At 42.1% G+C, this 14112-nt stretch overlaps 1 protein-coding gene across 5 annotated transcripts in view; it reads right to left on the bottom strand.

Moving 5' to 3' along the window:
• The window catches only part of igf2bp3 (insulin-like growth factor 2 mRNA binding protein 3), a 39667-nt gene extending 27163 nt beyond the window's left edge, over nt 1–12504 (bottom strand). For 2 of the 5 annotated variants that reach the window (XM_031795217.1, XM_020505116.2), the window contains exons 1-3: nt 12400–12504; nt 8577–8637; nt 2341–2389 (exon numbers count right to left, since the gene is read on the bottom strand). In XM_031795217.1, coding sequence (XP_031651077.1) covers nt 2341–2352 — 12 coding nt within the window. In that variant the 5' untranslated portion in view covers nt 2353–2389; nt 8577–8637; nt 12400–12504. Of the gene's footprint in view, nt 1–2340; nt 2390–8576; nt 8638–9593; nt 10349–12399 lie in introns of those variants that run through there. The other 3 variants (XM_020505113.2, XM_020505115.2, XM_031795216.1) reach the window with 3 other exon arrangements.
• Nucleotides 12505–14112: the final 1608 nt, after the last annotated feature.

Consider the following 14112-nt stretch of genomic DNA (forward strand, 5'->3'; position numbering starts at 1 on the left):
GTACATAACTACAATTAGCTTTTTGGGCTTAATTTAAAGGTTAGATCAGCATTTGGGTTAGCAGTGAGGTTAAGGATAACATCTGATTGAGTTTGTGGCTGTCTCAGCCAGTGACCACTATATACAGAGCTGCCTCCAGAACAAGATTCGTGACAGAAAAATCTAACCTGCACCCTAACCCCCTCTGGTCCAAAAGCCATCAGCTAGCCAACATGCTATATACATGCTACCAACCACAAAAGGTTCAGTCTTTTTTTTGTTTTGAAATCAGTCATACTTTAGCCTATACACTGACTTTTGAAAGTTAGAATAGCCTTTGTACATCAACTATATTCCAATTGGTCAAATTGAGACAGGAAACAGCCCTTTGCTAAAGTAGATTTTGCCCGTGACACAGGCCCACTCCTTAGAGGGGTTAGGTTAAATGCCGAAGACATTTCAGTTGTTCAACTGACTAGGTATGTCCTTTCCCTTTCTCTTATTTAGATTGCAAGCAGAAAGGATCAAGGATTACGAGGTCAATAACTGATATGACTCACTATGAATGTGCCGGCTTGCCATATTTTTTTTTGTGTGCTCTCCAAACAAGACAATTGAAGGCTAGTTTAAATCCCATTCTGAAGGTACTATTGCAGGTCATCTTATATTATCCAATCGACACATTGAAAATGAATGGGGTGCAAGTGGTGGCCATGTAATACAATTACGCCAGATCTGGATTGTTCCCATGTCCGGCAGAGTACATTCCTGTTGTTGTTGTAAGTGCCCTTTAATGTCGCAGCCTTCCATCTACTTTGCATTCCCCTCAAACATCCCCTGCCCCCCGTACCTCTACCCTGTCTAGTGTACCTATCAATCCTATATGTTAAAACAATGAGTTCATGTTCACTGACTGCGCTTATATAATAGTATCCCACCAATACTTTTGGGATATTCATGCATTTGTAATTGATCAACATTCGATCCTGTTGATTTGTGAATACTGTACATGCTTGCATGGCTATTCATGTCTCTTCCAGAAGAAGATGGCATATAAAGGGCAGCACAGCATCTGTAGGGACCTTTCTCCTGACATTATCAGGTATGTCATGGGCTGCAGTTCACTAGTAGGTCACTGGCCTAAAAGGCAATCCTCTGGAGTAACACCGACTATCACAGCTCCATTGATTACATACATAACAACCAACATGTCTCTAGCAATGAAACAGATTTGAGCTTTAAAGCCTGTCCTGTGCTTGCTTTATGAAGGTACTCGCTCACTCCCTTAATGAGTTGTTCTGACCGAAATAGTCATTTAGCAGTCGATTTTTAAGGGGACTAACGGTAGACTATACTGAACAAAAATATAAAATGCAAGATGCAACCATTTCAAAGTTTTTTCCGAGTTAGTTCATGTAAGAAAATCAGTCAATTGAAATAAACTCATTAGGCTCTAATCTATGTATTTCACATGACTGGGCATAGGCCCACCCACTGGGGAGCCAGGCCCAGCCAAGCAGACGATCCCGCAGGGGAAGCCGGATGTGTAGGTCCTGGGCTGGCGTGGTTACACGTGGTCTGCGGTTGTGAGGCCAGCTGGACGTACTGCTAAATTCCCTAAAATGATGTTGGCGGCGGCTTATGGTAGAGCGATGAACATTCAAATCCGTTAACAGCTCTGTTGGACATTCCTGCAGTCAGCATGTCAATTGCACGTTCCCTCAAAACTTCAGACATCTGTGGCATTGTGTTGTGACAAAACTGCACATTTTAGAGTGGCCTTCTATTGTCCCCAGCACAAGGTGCACCTGTGTAATGATCGTGCTGTTTAAATAGCTTCTTGATATGCCACACCTGTCAGGTGAATAGATTATCTTGGCAAAAAAAAAAAAGAAGCTCCCTAACAGGGATTTCTCACAATTTCAGAGAAATAAGCTTTGTGCATATGGAACATTTCTGGGATCTTTTATTTCAACTCATGAAACCAACACTTTTACATGTTACGATTATATTTTTGTTCAGTATAAATATGTGTCCTAAATGGCACCCTATGTAACTCTTCAAAAGTAGTGCACTATAAAGGGCCATTTGAGGCGCACCCTAACTAACATAGCCTAATGAGACGGCCAGGAGAAAACAGAGACCTGCAATATCAGCCTCTGTTCTTAAGAACTAACTAGCGGATACAAAACTAAAAAAGGACCCAAAGGTGGCAAAGAACCTGTTCAGTGGACTTGTTTACACCCAGTAAAAAGGCTTCCTGTTTCAAGGCATTAAAAAAAAAAAAAAAAAAAAAAGTTTGTTCCTATTGAAGTATAGTGAGAGAGCCAAAGCTTTACCAATGGACCAATTAACACTTACCTCCCACTGCATATGAGGCGGGATGTTCCTGATCTGCAGCTTACAGCTCCTGCATGATGGGAGAGAAAGAGGAGATAAAGCGAGACAGTTAGCATCAGTTGGTTGGGCTAAAGGACAAGGTGTCCCATTGGAAAAGGCCAGCAGGCTAGTAGGTGCCTCCTTCCATCACCCTGTGCTCTGAGAGGAGAGGTGTACATGCTGTGGGCATGACTAATGTTTAATACCACTCCCAAAACCAGCGGGTGTGCACCAGAGGGAGGGGAGCAGTTCCATTGTTGGACGGGTAGCTCGATGTGGAGAAAATGGTATGATCTTGTTTGAAAATTAAAATATATGAGACGGATTGGGACAGAGGGAGCGCATGGCAAGGAGGGGTAGGGAGGAAGGTAAAGGAAGACACAGGACAGAGGTGAGAAAAGGGAGAGGGGGGAAGAGCGAGGAACAGAAAGGAAATAGGAGAAGGACCGAGATCGAGAAGAGAGAAAAGGTGAAAGGCAGAGGGGAGCCTAAAGGAAGAGTGAGCGCAGAAAAGGAAGGGATGCCATGGCCAGGGAAGAGGGAACCTCCACTTGTGGTATCTTAGCAGAGTGAACAGATGACGGGGTTTCAGAGTGGAAGGAGCGCTGACATCAGGCAACAGCAGCACAGACTCACTGCTACCAATTACTGCACTGTAAAACTCTGATTAAAGGCACAGCCAAACTGGCCTGTTGAATGTATCCGTATTTCCTATGCCTTCTGAATGAGAGTCGTACGCTGACGGTCCATATCCATACAATTTCCATCCACGCACAAAAAGAACAGAGTTTAACTTTTGATGGGCCGGTGGAAAAGAGGAGCACACGCATGACCAAAATGAATCCGTTCTAATTTGGTGTCCCTTCTCCAGGGATCAGTCTGGCCAAAGCCTTGGCATCCAGAATGCCCTGCATTTCAAACTCCATAGAGCCAATTGTTTTCACATTTTGAAGACTTTCGGATCCACAATGAAACATTGTGAATATCAAGGACCCAAATATTTTAAGAACTCAGATGCTTGGTTGGACTTGTGAATCGTAACACACTAACTAGTCTGTGGACATACACACTTCAAGACTAATTTGGTGTACTTGTGACATGTTCCATTAAGGTGTTGGTTTAGACCTGGGAGATTATATCAATGTGGGAAAAGTGGCCAGGCTGCTCCAAAGTCCGCTGCCTATTTACACACACACACAATGTACATGCAGCTGGGAGATCCAGTGCAAACTATGACCCCTACACACACACACACACACAGAGTCTATCGAACACACTCCGAACACTTTCTGGAAACTTCCCCAACAAACATCTGCACGAGAGATAATCTACACCACAAAACACAACTAACCCCTTCCACTAGGAGCAGTCAGTGGGTTAAAGCACAATGTTGACCGGGAAATGAAGATGTGGGATGATTTTACAGGAGATGTTAGAAACAGTTTGACCTGACGAAGCCTTCAGTTGAAGTGGAAACATTGTGTTTTTGGGGTCAGGACTAAAGCATTGCGGCCCATCAACCTTCCTGTTAAATAGACTATACATTTGAAATACAATGATTTTACATTCAAATTGAGCACAAGCTCTTCAACTTCAAGAGCTGAAAATTAACTGGCAGCCATTTATGCTGTGCAAGTCAATGGCCTTTTCCGCCATTCGATTCGCTCAACTTCTGCGTCCTCTCTGGCCTGTTGAGGAGACGGAAAGTGGACAAAAATGCATAAATTGTGCAAAATGAATCCTTCAAAACACACCTCGCCAGGCAAAGGACGTTTACAGGGTGGAATCCCAAAATAAATGTAGAAAGTGATAAAAAAAAAAAAATTGCTAGTTGTGCAAGACATTTTATAGATAAAAGGATAGTGGCGTATTGTTTTTAAAGTTTCATTGCTTTTCTCCTTTGAGTAAACATCTGATTAAAAAGAGGGTGTAGCAGATTTAAAAAAACTTCCATGAAGGACTCGGGTAAGATACACTTCTGCTTTCTAGCCAAAAGGAGGCTATAGAGGAGAGGACCGTCTCTTGTTTGCCTACTAACGAATTGACACTCTCCTTGACCACTTATCCGTTTCCGGGTCATGGAGGAGGACAGACGTTCTCCCAAATTAGGAAAGGCCAATCAGTGAGACAAGTGTCTGCATTTTGAACAGGCTGGTTGGTCTCAGGTGCCAAAGAGCATCCTTAAATATATGTTTTTTCTCAGCCCACCACCCACACATGGTCCAGCTCACACCAAGGCCAGCAATGCACATGTCGCTCATTCTATACACATGACCCAGAGAGAAAGCACGCTTAACATTGGAGCATATAATTAAAAATAAAAAAGTCTGATACCTCAACAAACACATCTGCAGGTTAGGTGTGAGCTTCCATGCATGCAGCACTAGGCTTCAGTGAAAACACAGTAGGGGAAAGTTCAATGACACCTACACTCGATCTGGAGGACCTTTCAACATGTTCACGACATCTCGGCCTCAAATGAATTGTATTAATTTATTTGGACCATATGAATATTAATACATTCTAAAATGGTGAATAAAATAAAAACAATCCCAAAGAGCTTCCGAGAGGAATTCCAGCCCTTTCCGGTCTACTGTGCCATTCCTGGCTGATCCGGCCCCCTTTCTCCCTGTGTGTTTCGCTCTGCAATGCAGCGGGAACACCGTGCAAAATGCACCAAGCACTTCCAGACAGATTAACCTATAGCTCCACACATGGAGGAAGTCGGCCAGGGTATGGAGAAGAGGGAGGAGAGGGGGTGGGGTGCATTCCCCGGTCCCTGCCTTAGAATTAGGAAGGGGGGTGTTGTAGGGGAAGTAGCCCTGATACAGGGAAGGGTAACAAGGGCCCTTCTCTGCCCTGTGGGGGTGGGGCTCCCGTTGCCATGGACACAAAGTCCACTGACAGAAATATGTAGGGGGAGGGGATAATGGAGGGGGACCATGAGGGCTGGGTTGGCTTATCATGTGACAGAGCGGCCAAGGTTCCTTATTTACTTTTAAATTCAACTAACATTCTACACATTCAACGGCTCCATCCCCCTCCGAATGATCACATCCCAGCTGAGATCTATGGGCCTCTGCACCACCGTAGTGTGTAAAGCCCATAGGAGTAATCTCATGTCGAGCAACATGAGACTGCACCACATTCATGCTCATTCACGTCACTACACCCCCCCCCCCCCCCCCCCCAGAACCCATCTTATCATCCTACAATACTCAACAGAAACACTGACATCCAGACTAAAAACCCATCCATGTCAGCACACACACTCCCAGGGCTGTGTTCAACACCCATCCATCCACACACATTGACTTCAGTATGCAGGGGTTCTGAATGACTGAACTCAAAGCTACTCACTTTCCACCGCACTCTTATATAGAGCCTCACATAGCAGAGTCTTTTTTGCAGCAAATATTGCTCTAATGTATAAGTTGATAGCTTAAAAACACACAAAATTGGTTCACTCAAGACATTTAGAAATGTAAATCTGTGAAATCTTCCACACGTAACAAAGCTAACAGCTTAAATCTCCCTACAGCATGCTATCCAACGGTTCTCTAGCAAAATAAGTCCACACTACCAGTGAGCGAGTTGAGACATCTATTACCGCAAGCTAGATGGGACAAGGGGCCACATTGAGAATTTCAGGCAACCCCGTGCTTCCATCCAAAATCCCTTCTTTACAGGTTAGGCCCCACAATGACCCCCTGGCCCCAAATTCTTTAATAAGAGCTGGGAGGTACTTCTCTTCACAAAGCCACAGTTATGGGTTAGAATGGCCACAGAAGCAAGCTTTGCTTTTACAACTACAAGTTTTTTTGGGCTGTTAAAGGAAGAGCGTGGGTGTATTTTTTGTTTAAATGACGATGTTCAGGATTTCTTGACCTACCCCCTCCCCATTTGGTGAGGAGAATATTGCAATTTTAGAACGTGTAAAAAAGATTGTGCCAAACAACTTCAGATTTTTTTGTCTGGTGTAAAAAAATAAATATAAAAAAGGTCCCAAGACTAATAGTAAACTAGGTTCAAGTTGAATCATCATCAAAAGCCAGACTGAGTTTAAATGTAATAACCCTGATGCATCAAGCAAACTTCCAGCAGCTTCCTCCTCGGCCCTCGACCTGCCTGATTTCACCCCCATCCCCCACACACCAGAGTTCAAGCACAAACTTTGACCGCCACACACACACACACTCCTTTAGAGTGCTTACATACAAAATTACACCGATTGGCACACTTGGACCACCTCTCAAACCATATTTTATACAGATTTGGGGGGGCACTCACTAGTGCAGCTATGAGTTAAACATTTAGACTCAATAAATATGCAATTAGTGCGGCAATTATAAATAGCCAAAATATACCTATAGCCTACATGTCGCAGGCCCGACAATAATTTCTCCCTTTTCAACTCGTCATGATCAAGCTACCGTTTTTACAATATGTAGGCCAAAGATGAATGCAGAAGTAGTACTATAATGCAAATGGAACACTTGAACCAAAGCCCAGCCCTCTCCCACCATCTGCACCCCACCCCCCCACCCCGTGGAGGACTCTGGGAGCCTCTGCCTCCCTGCTCACACTTCCCCCACCAGTTCAAAGGTTAAGTCGTGGTGATGGCCGAGCCTCCAGCTGATACTCAGCAGGCTGGAATGTAAAGACTGGCCCCAGTGGACACCCCAGTGTGTGTAATGGACAGGATTCTGTTCCCAGTTGCACCTATAACCTTTCATGTGGCAAAAAGGGGACATCACCTTTATGTCCCCCCCACTCACTGTTTTTTGTAGGTGGAGGCTTACGGTGAAATGTAAGACCTACTACTAAAAAAATAAGAAAAAAATGTGCCAGTGTGTGTAAACCTACACACATCAAAGACTAATAATTTAGCAAAAAATAACTAGCACCACTTTGGGAAGAGAAAGGTCAGCAAATTGACTAGAGTGATTTGATTTGAATTTTATTTTTAATACCGCCATGATGATTCCATGCCAATAACGAGCATGCTAAAGGCATTCAATGCATTCAGGTGAAGGCCCTTGTCCAACATCAATAGGCCTAACCTCGACAATTCAATGCATGGTGATTTCAAACCAGGCAAATAAATATGTCCACTATAATAAATTATAGAATGTCAAATATGTTCAGCCATTTTGTGCAGAACGTCAATAAAACCTATTATTTGATTTTAGCAGGCCTAAGTGATCATATTGGCAATTATAAAAATCAATTCACTCAAACCTCACTTCCATTGTTCATTTTTTAAACATGGTTATCACATGCTTCATTCTAATTCCATACCAACCCAGCAGTAGCCATTATGGACTGCATATTGCCCACTAACTAATTAAAATGCATATTAATTTACAACTCATTAAAGTGCAATTTGGCGCCAAATCCTCTTCCTCCAAATTACACTAATTTAATTACTAATTTCAAATGATTGTAATTGAAATCTAAGAAGTTTAATAAATGGCCAAAATGTGTTAAGTGGCGGAAATCCTACACGCTACGCCGAATTGTTGCATTTCTTGTCCCGCTTCCACGTAATTCAGCACAGTATAATCCGTTCGACTGTGTACATGGAGCTACGTGTTATTTTTTTTATCAGACCGTTTTTTCCCCCCTTGACTGGGACCCAAACCGCCCATTCCTATCGCGTTTGGGAGTCCATCTCGTGCACAACCTCAATATTCGAGCGAATGAGGGCGGAAGCGTGGGGCAGGCAGAGAATGACGGGCAGATCCTTCTCAAATGGACGACTCCTGAGTGCCTACCCCTCAGCACACACATCCACATCTAAGGAGGCCCAGTAGGCCATTGCTGCATAAATAGCCCTACAACACTGGAGATGTGCACTAAAAAGCCTAACCTCTTCCACAGATGGGTATGGTGTAAAATATATATTTTTTAAGTGTCATCATTTTAGGTTGCCATAGGCGTGACGAGGTGACATCCCTCATGCCCTTATAACTCAAACCCTACACACTCAGCCTATTAATTTAAGCTTTTTCCACAAAAGAACAGACATTCCGCCCCTTCACTTCCTGCTGACGCTCCAAACCCACTGACTACACAATCAAAAGACACAATCAGACGACCTCAATCAAATAACGTTAACATGTTTCCATAAAAGGGTAATGGAAATAAGTACAATTGAGGACAGCAGCAGCATAAATTAACAATTTGGACATTAGGAGATTATAATCAGAATTTACCTTTGACGTTTAGGGACAGAGTGTTCCACCTCTAGGAGTTTTCCATGTAGGTCAACTTTACCTATAGTGAGGAGAATAAGAGCAATTTTAGTTCACAATTATTTTATTGCTCTTCAACTGTTCTCACAGGCAGCCAAAAGTAGGCCTCAACTAGCCTAGTTAAATGTCCAAAAAGTCCTTGCACGTAATTTCTTTCAAATGAAATCGGTGGCACAATTGTATGACCATAAAAATAACAAATGTTCACTAACTTAATATCAACGTGAATGTCAATTTAAAACATGTTAAATATGGTAACTGTGACAAGTCCACGACACCTGAGCTAAATACGATTACATTTCGTAAAATGTTAATTTATTTCTAGAATGTGGCCTGCAGAATACCAATGTTTCCTCTCACATTTCGTACAGTTGTAGTTTCTAAATGTTACATATAACGTAGTTTGGCAATGGTCTTACATTTCGTTGGCCTACATTTTACCAATACACAATGAAACCACCTGGTGTGTCAGTATACGCAAATGCACTGTTGTGTGCTACAATTTAACAAGTTAGGCCATACTTCCATTGCAACTTTGTTACTTGGTTCGTTTTCGGAGAACGTGCAAGTTCAAAGGCGGCGACAAAAGTAGCAATACAACAGTTATATTTAGTTAATTTAACCTAAGTGATCCATGTTACACACAAGCCTACATTGAGCGGCCAATGCCTGTGCGCCCCATTGCTCTGAATGGCGCTACAATGGATAGGCGTTCTCTTCCTTCGTTCGTTCAGAAACAAGTTTCTTCACCGTTTTTGTACTAGATTAAATTAATGGTAACACTCTGAATTAATCCAAGACATGGACTTTCCTTATACGGTGTCAGGTGCCAAGTGAGAGGCAAGACCAGCCTGGATGCATGGAGCCCAATTGGACGGAGGTGTATCCATCTAAAGAGGTTAAAGCAAACCCGTAGCAATTTCCACAATTAAAGCACCCTTTTACGCACCGCTCGAACGGCTTTTTAAAATGTCTCACCTGAAAGAATGTCAATGGCCTTCATTGCAATCTTTTCATCGGGGCAATCCACGAACGCATAACCAGTTTTGACGAGAAACGGACCACTGTGCGGAATCTTCCACTGCTCAAATATAGTTTCCAAGTCCTCCGCACTCGCCTCTTCACTCACGTTTCCAATGTACAGCTTGTTCATGTTCTGCGCTGAAATTGACAACCTTTACGCAGAAGGTTAACCGTTATTTAATATATCGGGTGTGCAGTGTTTGGAGTCGCCAAAATCGCCTTACTACTAAACGGAGTGGCGGTGGCGTGCTTCCCCCGGTCGTTCTAGCCACAGATATATTTGACGGGCTACCTCGTCGGTGTTCGCGCTTCCTCGCCCCTCTATTGCGTACAAAAAAAAAATCTTAATTATTTATCCCTTCTCTCCAAAACGATGGCTGGGTGAAAAGGAAGAAACTACTTTTTTGTCTTCATCAAAACCCCTTGGCCTAGAGAATGTCACACGTTAAGGTTCGCACCCGCCTCTGAATAAAACCAAGAAAGAGAAGAGGTAAGAAAAAAACGGATATTCCGGCTAATTTGAATGAGCCACGTGTTCAAACTACAAATCAACCACGCACGTGAAGAATCTCAGTTGCTCAATTAAGTGTTGTATTGGAAAAATGTCACGGGAATCCGGGGTGGGGACCATGGAGAGGGTAAGAGTGGATTGGTGTTGGGGGAAAACCTGGCGAGCTACGTGCGTTAAGGGATTCCGTGAGAACCCAGTGTATCTTTTACTAGAATCACATTTGTGTGCCTTTCTCTGTAAACGCTCGCTTCCCATTGGTCGCTGGTCGAAATAGTAAAACGGCAGTGGGCTCACGCACGCCCATAGCAGGGGAACAGCAGTGTTGCGGGGGCTTGCGCGCACGCATGGGAGCCTGTGGTGGGTGTCGGCCTACTGTATGGAACAAGTATCTTGGGGGAGGTGCCATTCATAAATTATATCGTACGATGTTGTTACAATGTATGCATGTGAAACACATTGGATTGAATCAATGAAAGTCTAGAATGCGTCCACAACTACTAGGCCCATGGCCCGGTCAACATGGGAATGACACGTTTCCTACCATCCACATGACGGCATCCATCTTCTCTACGAAGATTGAAGTGGTTCACTGCTCTACGATACAGTGACATGCCTGATCTGTCCATGTCCACACGAAATGGCAGAGAGGGGAATAAAGGTGTCTGGGGCAAGATAGCTTGTTTTCGAAAACACTTCTCTGGAGAAGAAACCTATAGAAGAACTAGAAATATTCAGCTTGCTACTACCAAGATGGTGAATAAATGAAGATAGTTCACTCAAGCTTTTTACCATAGAAAAGAAACCGTCCGTTCCAGTCTACTTGACCGGGTGTGTCTCCCATAGACACCAATTCAATGGCAATTGGGTCTGGTCTACTTAGTTAATTAATTGACATTCATTGAACCAGAAAAAAAACAGCGAGTGGGTGTCTCGCTTCCTCTTCAGTCTCTGCTATTACTGCATATGGTGAACCTGTTATTACATTTTTGGCGTGGGTATATAGGCAACGATGGCCATTATATATTGACAAGATAGTAGAGTGACCGCTCTAACAATGGAAACACATGTGCTCAATGATTGAAAGCAGGCGAGATCAGGTGGGACCATTCTAGCCAATAAGAGGGCAAACACAGGTGTGAACAAAAGGCACAACTAAGTTATTTTTCTTAAAGTTGACAATGCCATGTGCGTCCACTTATATCAGTACATTTGCGTCCACTTATATCAGTACATTTGTAACAGCCTAAACATTACGAAACTTCAATTTGATCAAATAAGCTTTACGTAATTCGACACTCACTCTCATAGACCTCCAAACAAAAAGGGACTTCTCATGTGGACAGATTTTAGGAGGAGTAAATCCTCTCGCTTCGCCTCTTCCTCTCTGATATAGGCAACGTACAGCGAGGGAGGGGTATCTTCATAGAGAAGTGACCCTACCGAACTGGCGACAAATGTAACAAGCAAGCAAGTTTCATTCAAGTGCAGCCTGGCTAGGCCTAGCACATATCTTTAGACAATTAAACTTGTCAATATGTATTGTGTAAATTTATTGTAGTTTCGGGTAGATTAAATTCACAACACAGTTCAAACATGGACTCATTCCCAAGCAGTTTTACTAAATTAGTATGCTACGTTTAGCATAGCCTAGGGATGATCTCAGCCCCTTATCTATTCTGATAGCCATACTTCGTTAATTCGTTACTTCATTGGTCCCCGGAGAGTTCAAAGGCGCCAACAAAAGTAGCAATACAACGTTATTTAGTTAAGTTAATTGAATCGAAGTGATCCATGTTACACACAAGCCTACAATGTGCCACCACTGCCTATGCGCCTCGTTGCTCTGAATGGTGCTACAATGGATAGACTTCTATTCCTTCCTAAAAACGTTCTGAAACAAGTTTATTCTCCATTTGTGTTCTAGATTCAATTAGTGTTAACATTCATCAAAAGCATGGACTTTCATTTTATGGTGAAAATAAAAGGTATGAAGAAATTTGAATGGAATAATAATAGAATGAAAGTGTAATCCATTAAATTTAATTTGAAACACATGGATGGCCACTGTTGAATAGTGTCTTACACACACATACCAGAGCAGGATAGCCCATCATTTAACCCATATCTATACCATTTGTGCATGCATATAGTTTATTCAACTTTTAAATCGTGTGTAGGCATTGCCAACACGTCATGGCATACTGCTAAAATACCTTCTTCAAATGTATAACTGCAGGAAAAGTTACTTACTCGTTTCTAGACAACATAAGAACAATTGAGTTTCATGGACATGTTCATGTTAGGCAAAAAGAAGCGAACTGGAATTGCCAAAGCCTAAAACGGTAGGCCCTCCGCTTTGGCACTGGCAGCACCTTAAATTGACATACTCTATGCTGGCCAAACATAGAGTGCGCTCCTATTGGTTGGAAAGACTGACCAATCAGAGAGCTCATTCTCGCTCTCTACTACTCTCGCTGGATCGAGCTCAGCGTGTTCATTCATTGGCTCTTCTGTACGGCTGTTCTATATGAATCAGCGCGCGAATTATTTTATTTTTCACCGTTAATGGAAAAAGGTAATAGCACGTTCCTAATCTAACGAAATAATTAAGATGCGACTAGATACATTTTAGGCTACTCCACAAGAACAGTCCCATTATTTGTGTTGGTCAATGAGAAATCTTATATAAAAGAAAAAGGTAAAAGAGGTAAATTAGATGGTTTCAAACACCTCTATTAGGCCTACATGTTCGTCTGCTTCGCACATTCACCTGTAATGTATTAAATGGTAAAAATAAGGATGTCATCTTTTCCTCACCATAAAAGTCTACTTGCCTTTCAATAAACAATAAACAACCGTGTAATTAATTCGTTTAGTTCAATAGTCTAGCCTATTCGTTCAGTAAACCCGCACAATTTAGTCGATTTATTCAATGAGCCCAACTCTAATTCTGTTTGTTGTGAAATAACACAATGTTTATATAAGACACTTTTCTGGAAATGTGAAATATACTATGTGTTCATATAGATAAAATATTGGACTATCAGTGTGACTTAGATTCTATACTTTGTTTACATCCAACCAATGTACGCAGTCCTTCTCTTCGCTACCATTCCAGGCTTGTACAATGAACTCAGAAACTGCAAGTGGTGAATATATCCGTGAAGAATGTACAGAAAAAGACCCCGCCCACATTCTTTGAGGAAAACTTTATTCCTTAGGGCTATAAACAGGCATAAATAAAGAAAGATTCATATACCAAAGACTGCGTCTTGCATGGAATGATTTGAGATTTTTAAGAATGGAAAGCACACGGGGACCATCGGTGAGATTTTAAGACCAAATACGATTATATTTAATTCCATAATGACGCAATGTTTAAGTTTAAACAATAGGCTATGTATTTCTGTGTCGTGATGTGGAGGACAAATGTCTCATTCGTTCCCGTCTTTTAGTGAAAAAGGGGAACCGTTTCTATTTATTTATACTTCAGTCGAATATCTCGAATCATCTCTTGTAAGTCTCAATGCATTCCATTGGCTGACTGCTTAAGCTAGAATGTATGGTGCATTCTTGTCGTGAACGCCATGTTGTACTGAATATTGAAAAAACGTGTGTGAGAACTTTTCTCCAAAGATTTATGTAATCGATATGGTACGGATAAATAACTTATTTCGACCAGCATTCATAGATTACACTTCAATTGCATTAAATGTGCCTTACATTTTAACGTTTTTTCGAAATAGATTTGGTCTTTTCCCCTGTGAGGTCACCCTATAGACTTTCACTAATGTCTTCTGCACAGAAAATGGCGGTGTTCTGTCTAGGTCTACTTCAATGATCATTCTAAAAACAATATATATTATTGATAACGAAAGGTTCTAAGTGAATGACAAAATGAAATAAATGAACATTTAAGTTCAGAACACTGTTTGTGCCCTTTATATAGTTCTTTATCAAACG

This window comes from Oncorhynchus kisutch, linkage group LG17, assembly GCF_002021735.2.
Source record: "Oncorhynchus kisutch isolate 150728-3 linkage group LG17, Okis_V2, whole genome shotgun sequence".
Lineage (NCBI taxonomy): Eukaryota > Metazoa > Chordata > Actinopteri > Salmoniformes > Salmonidae > Oncorhynchus > Oncorhynchus kisutch.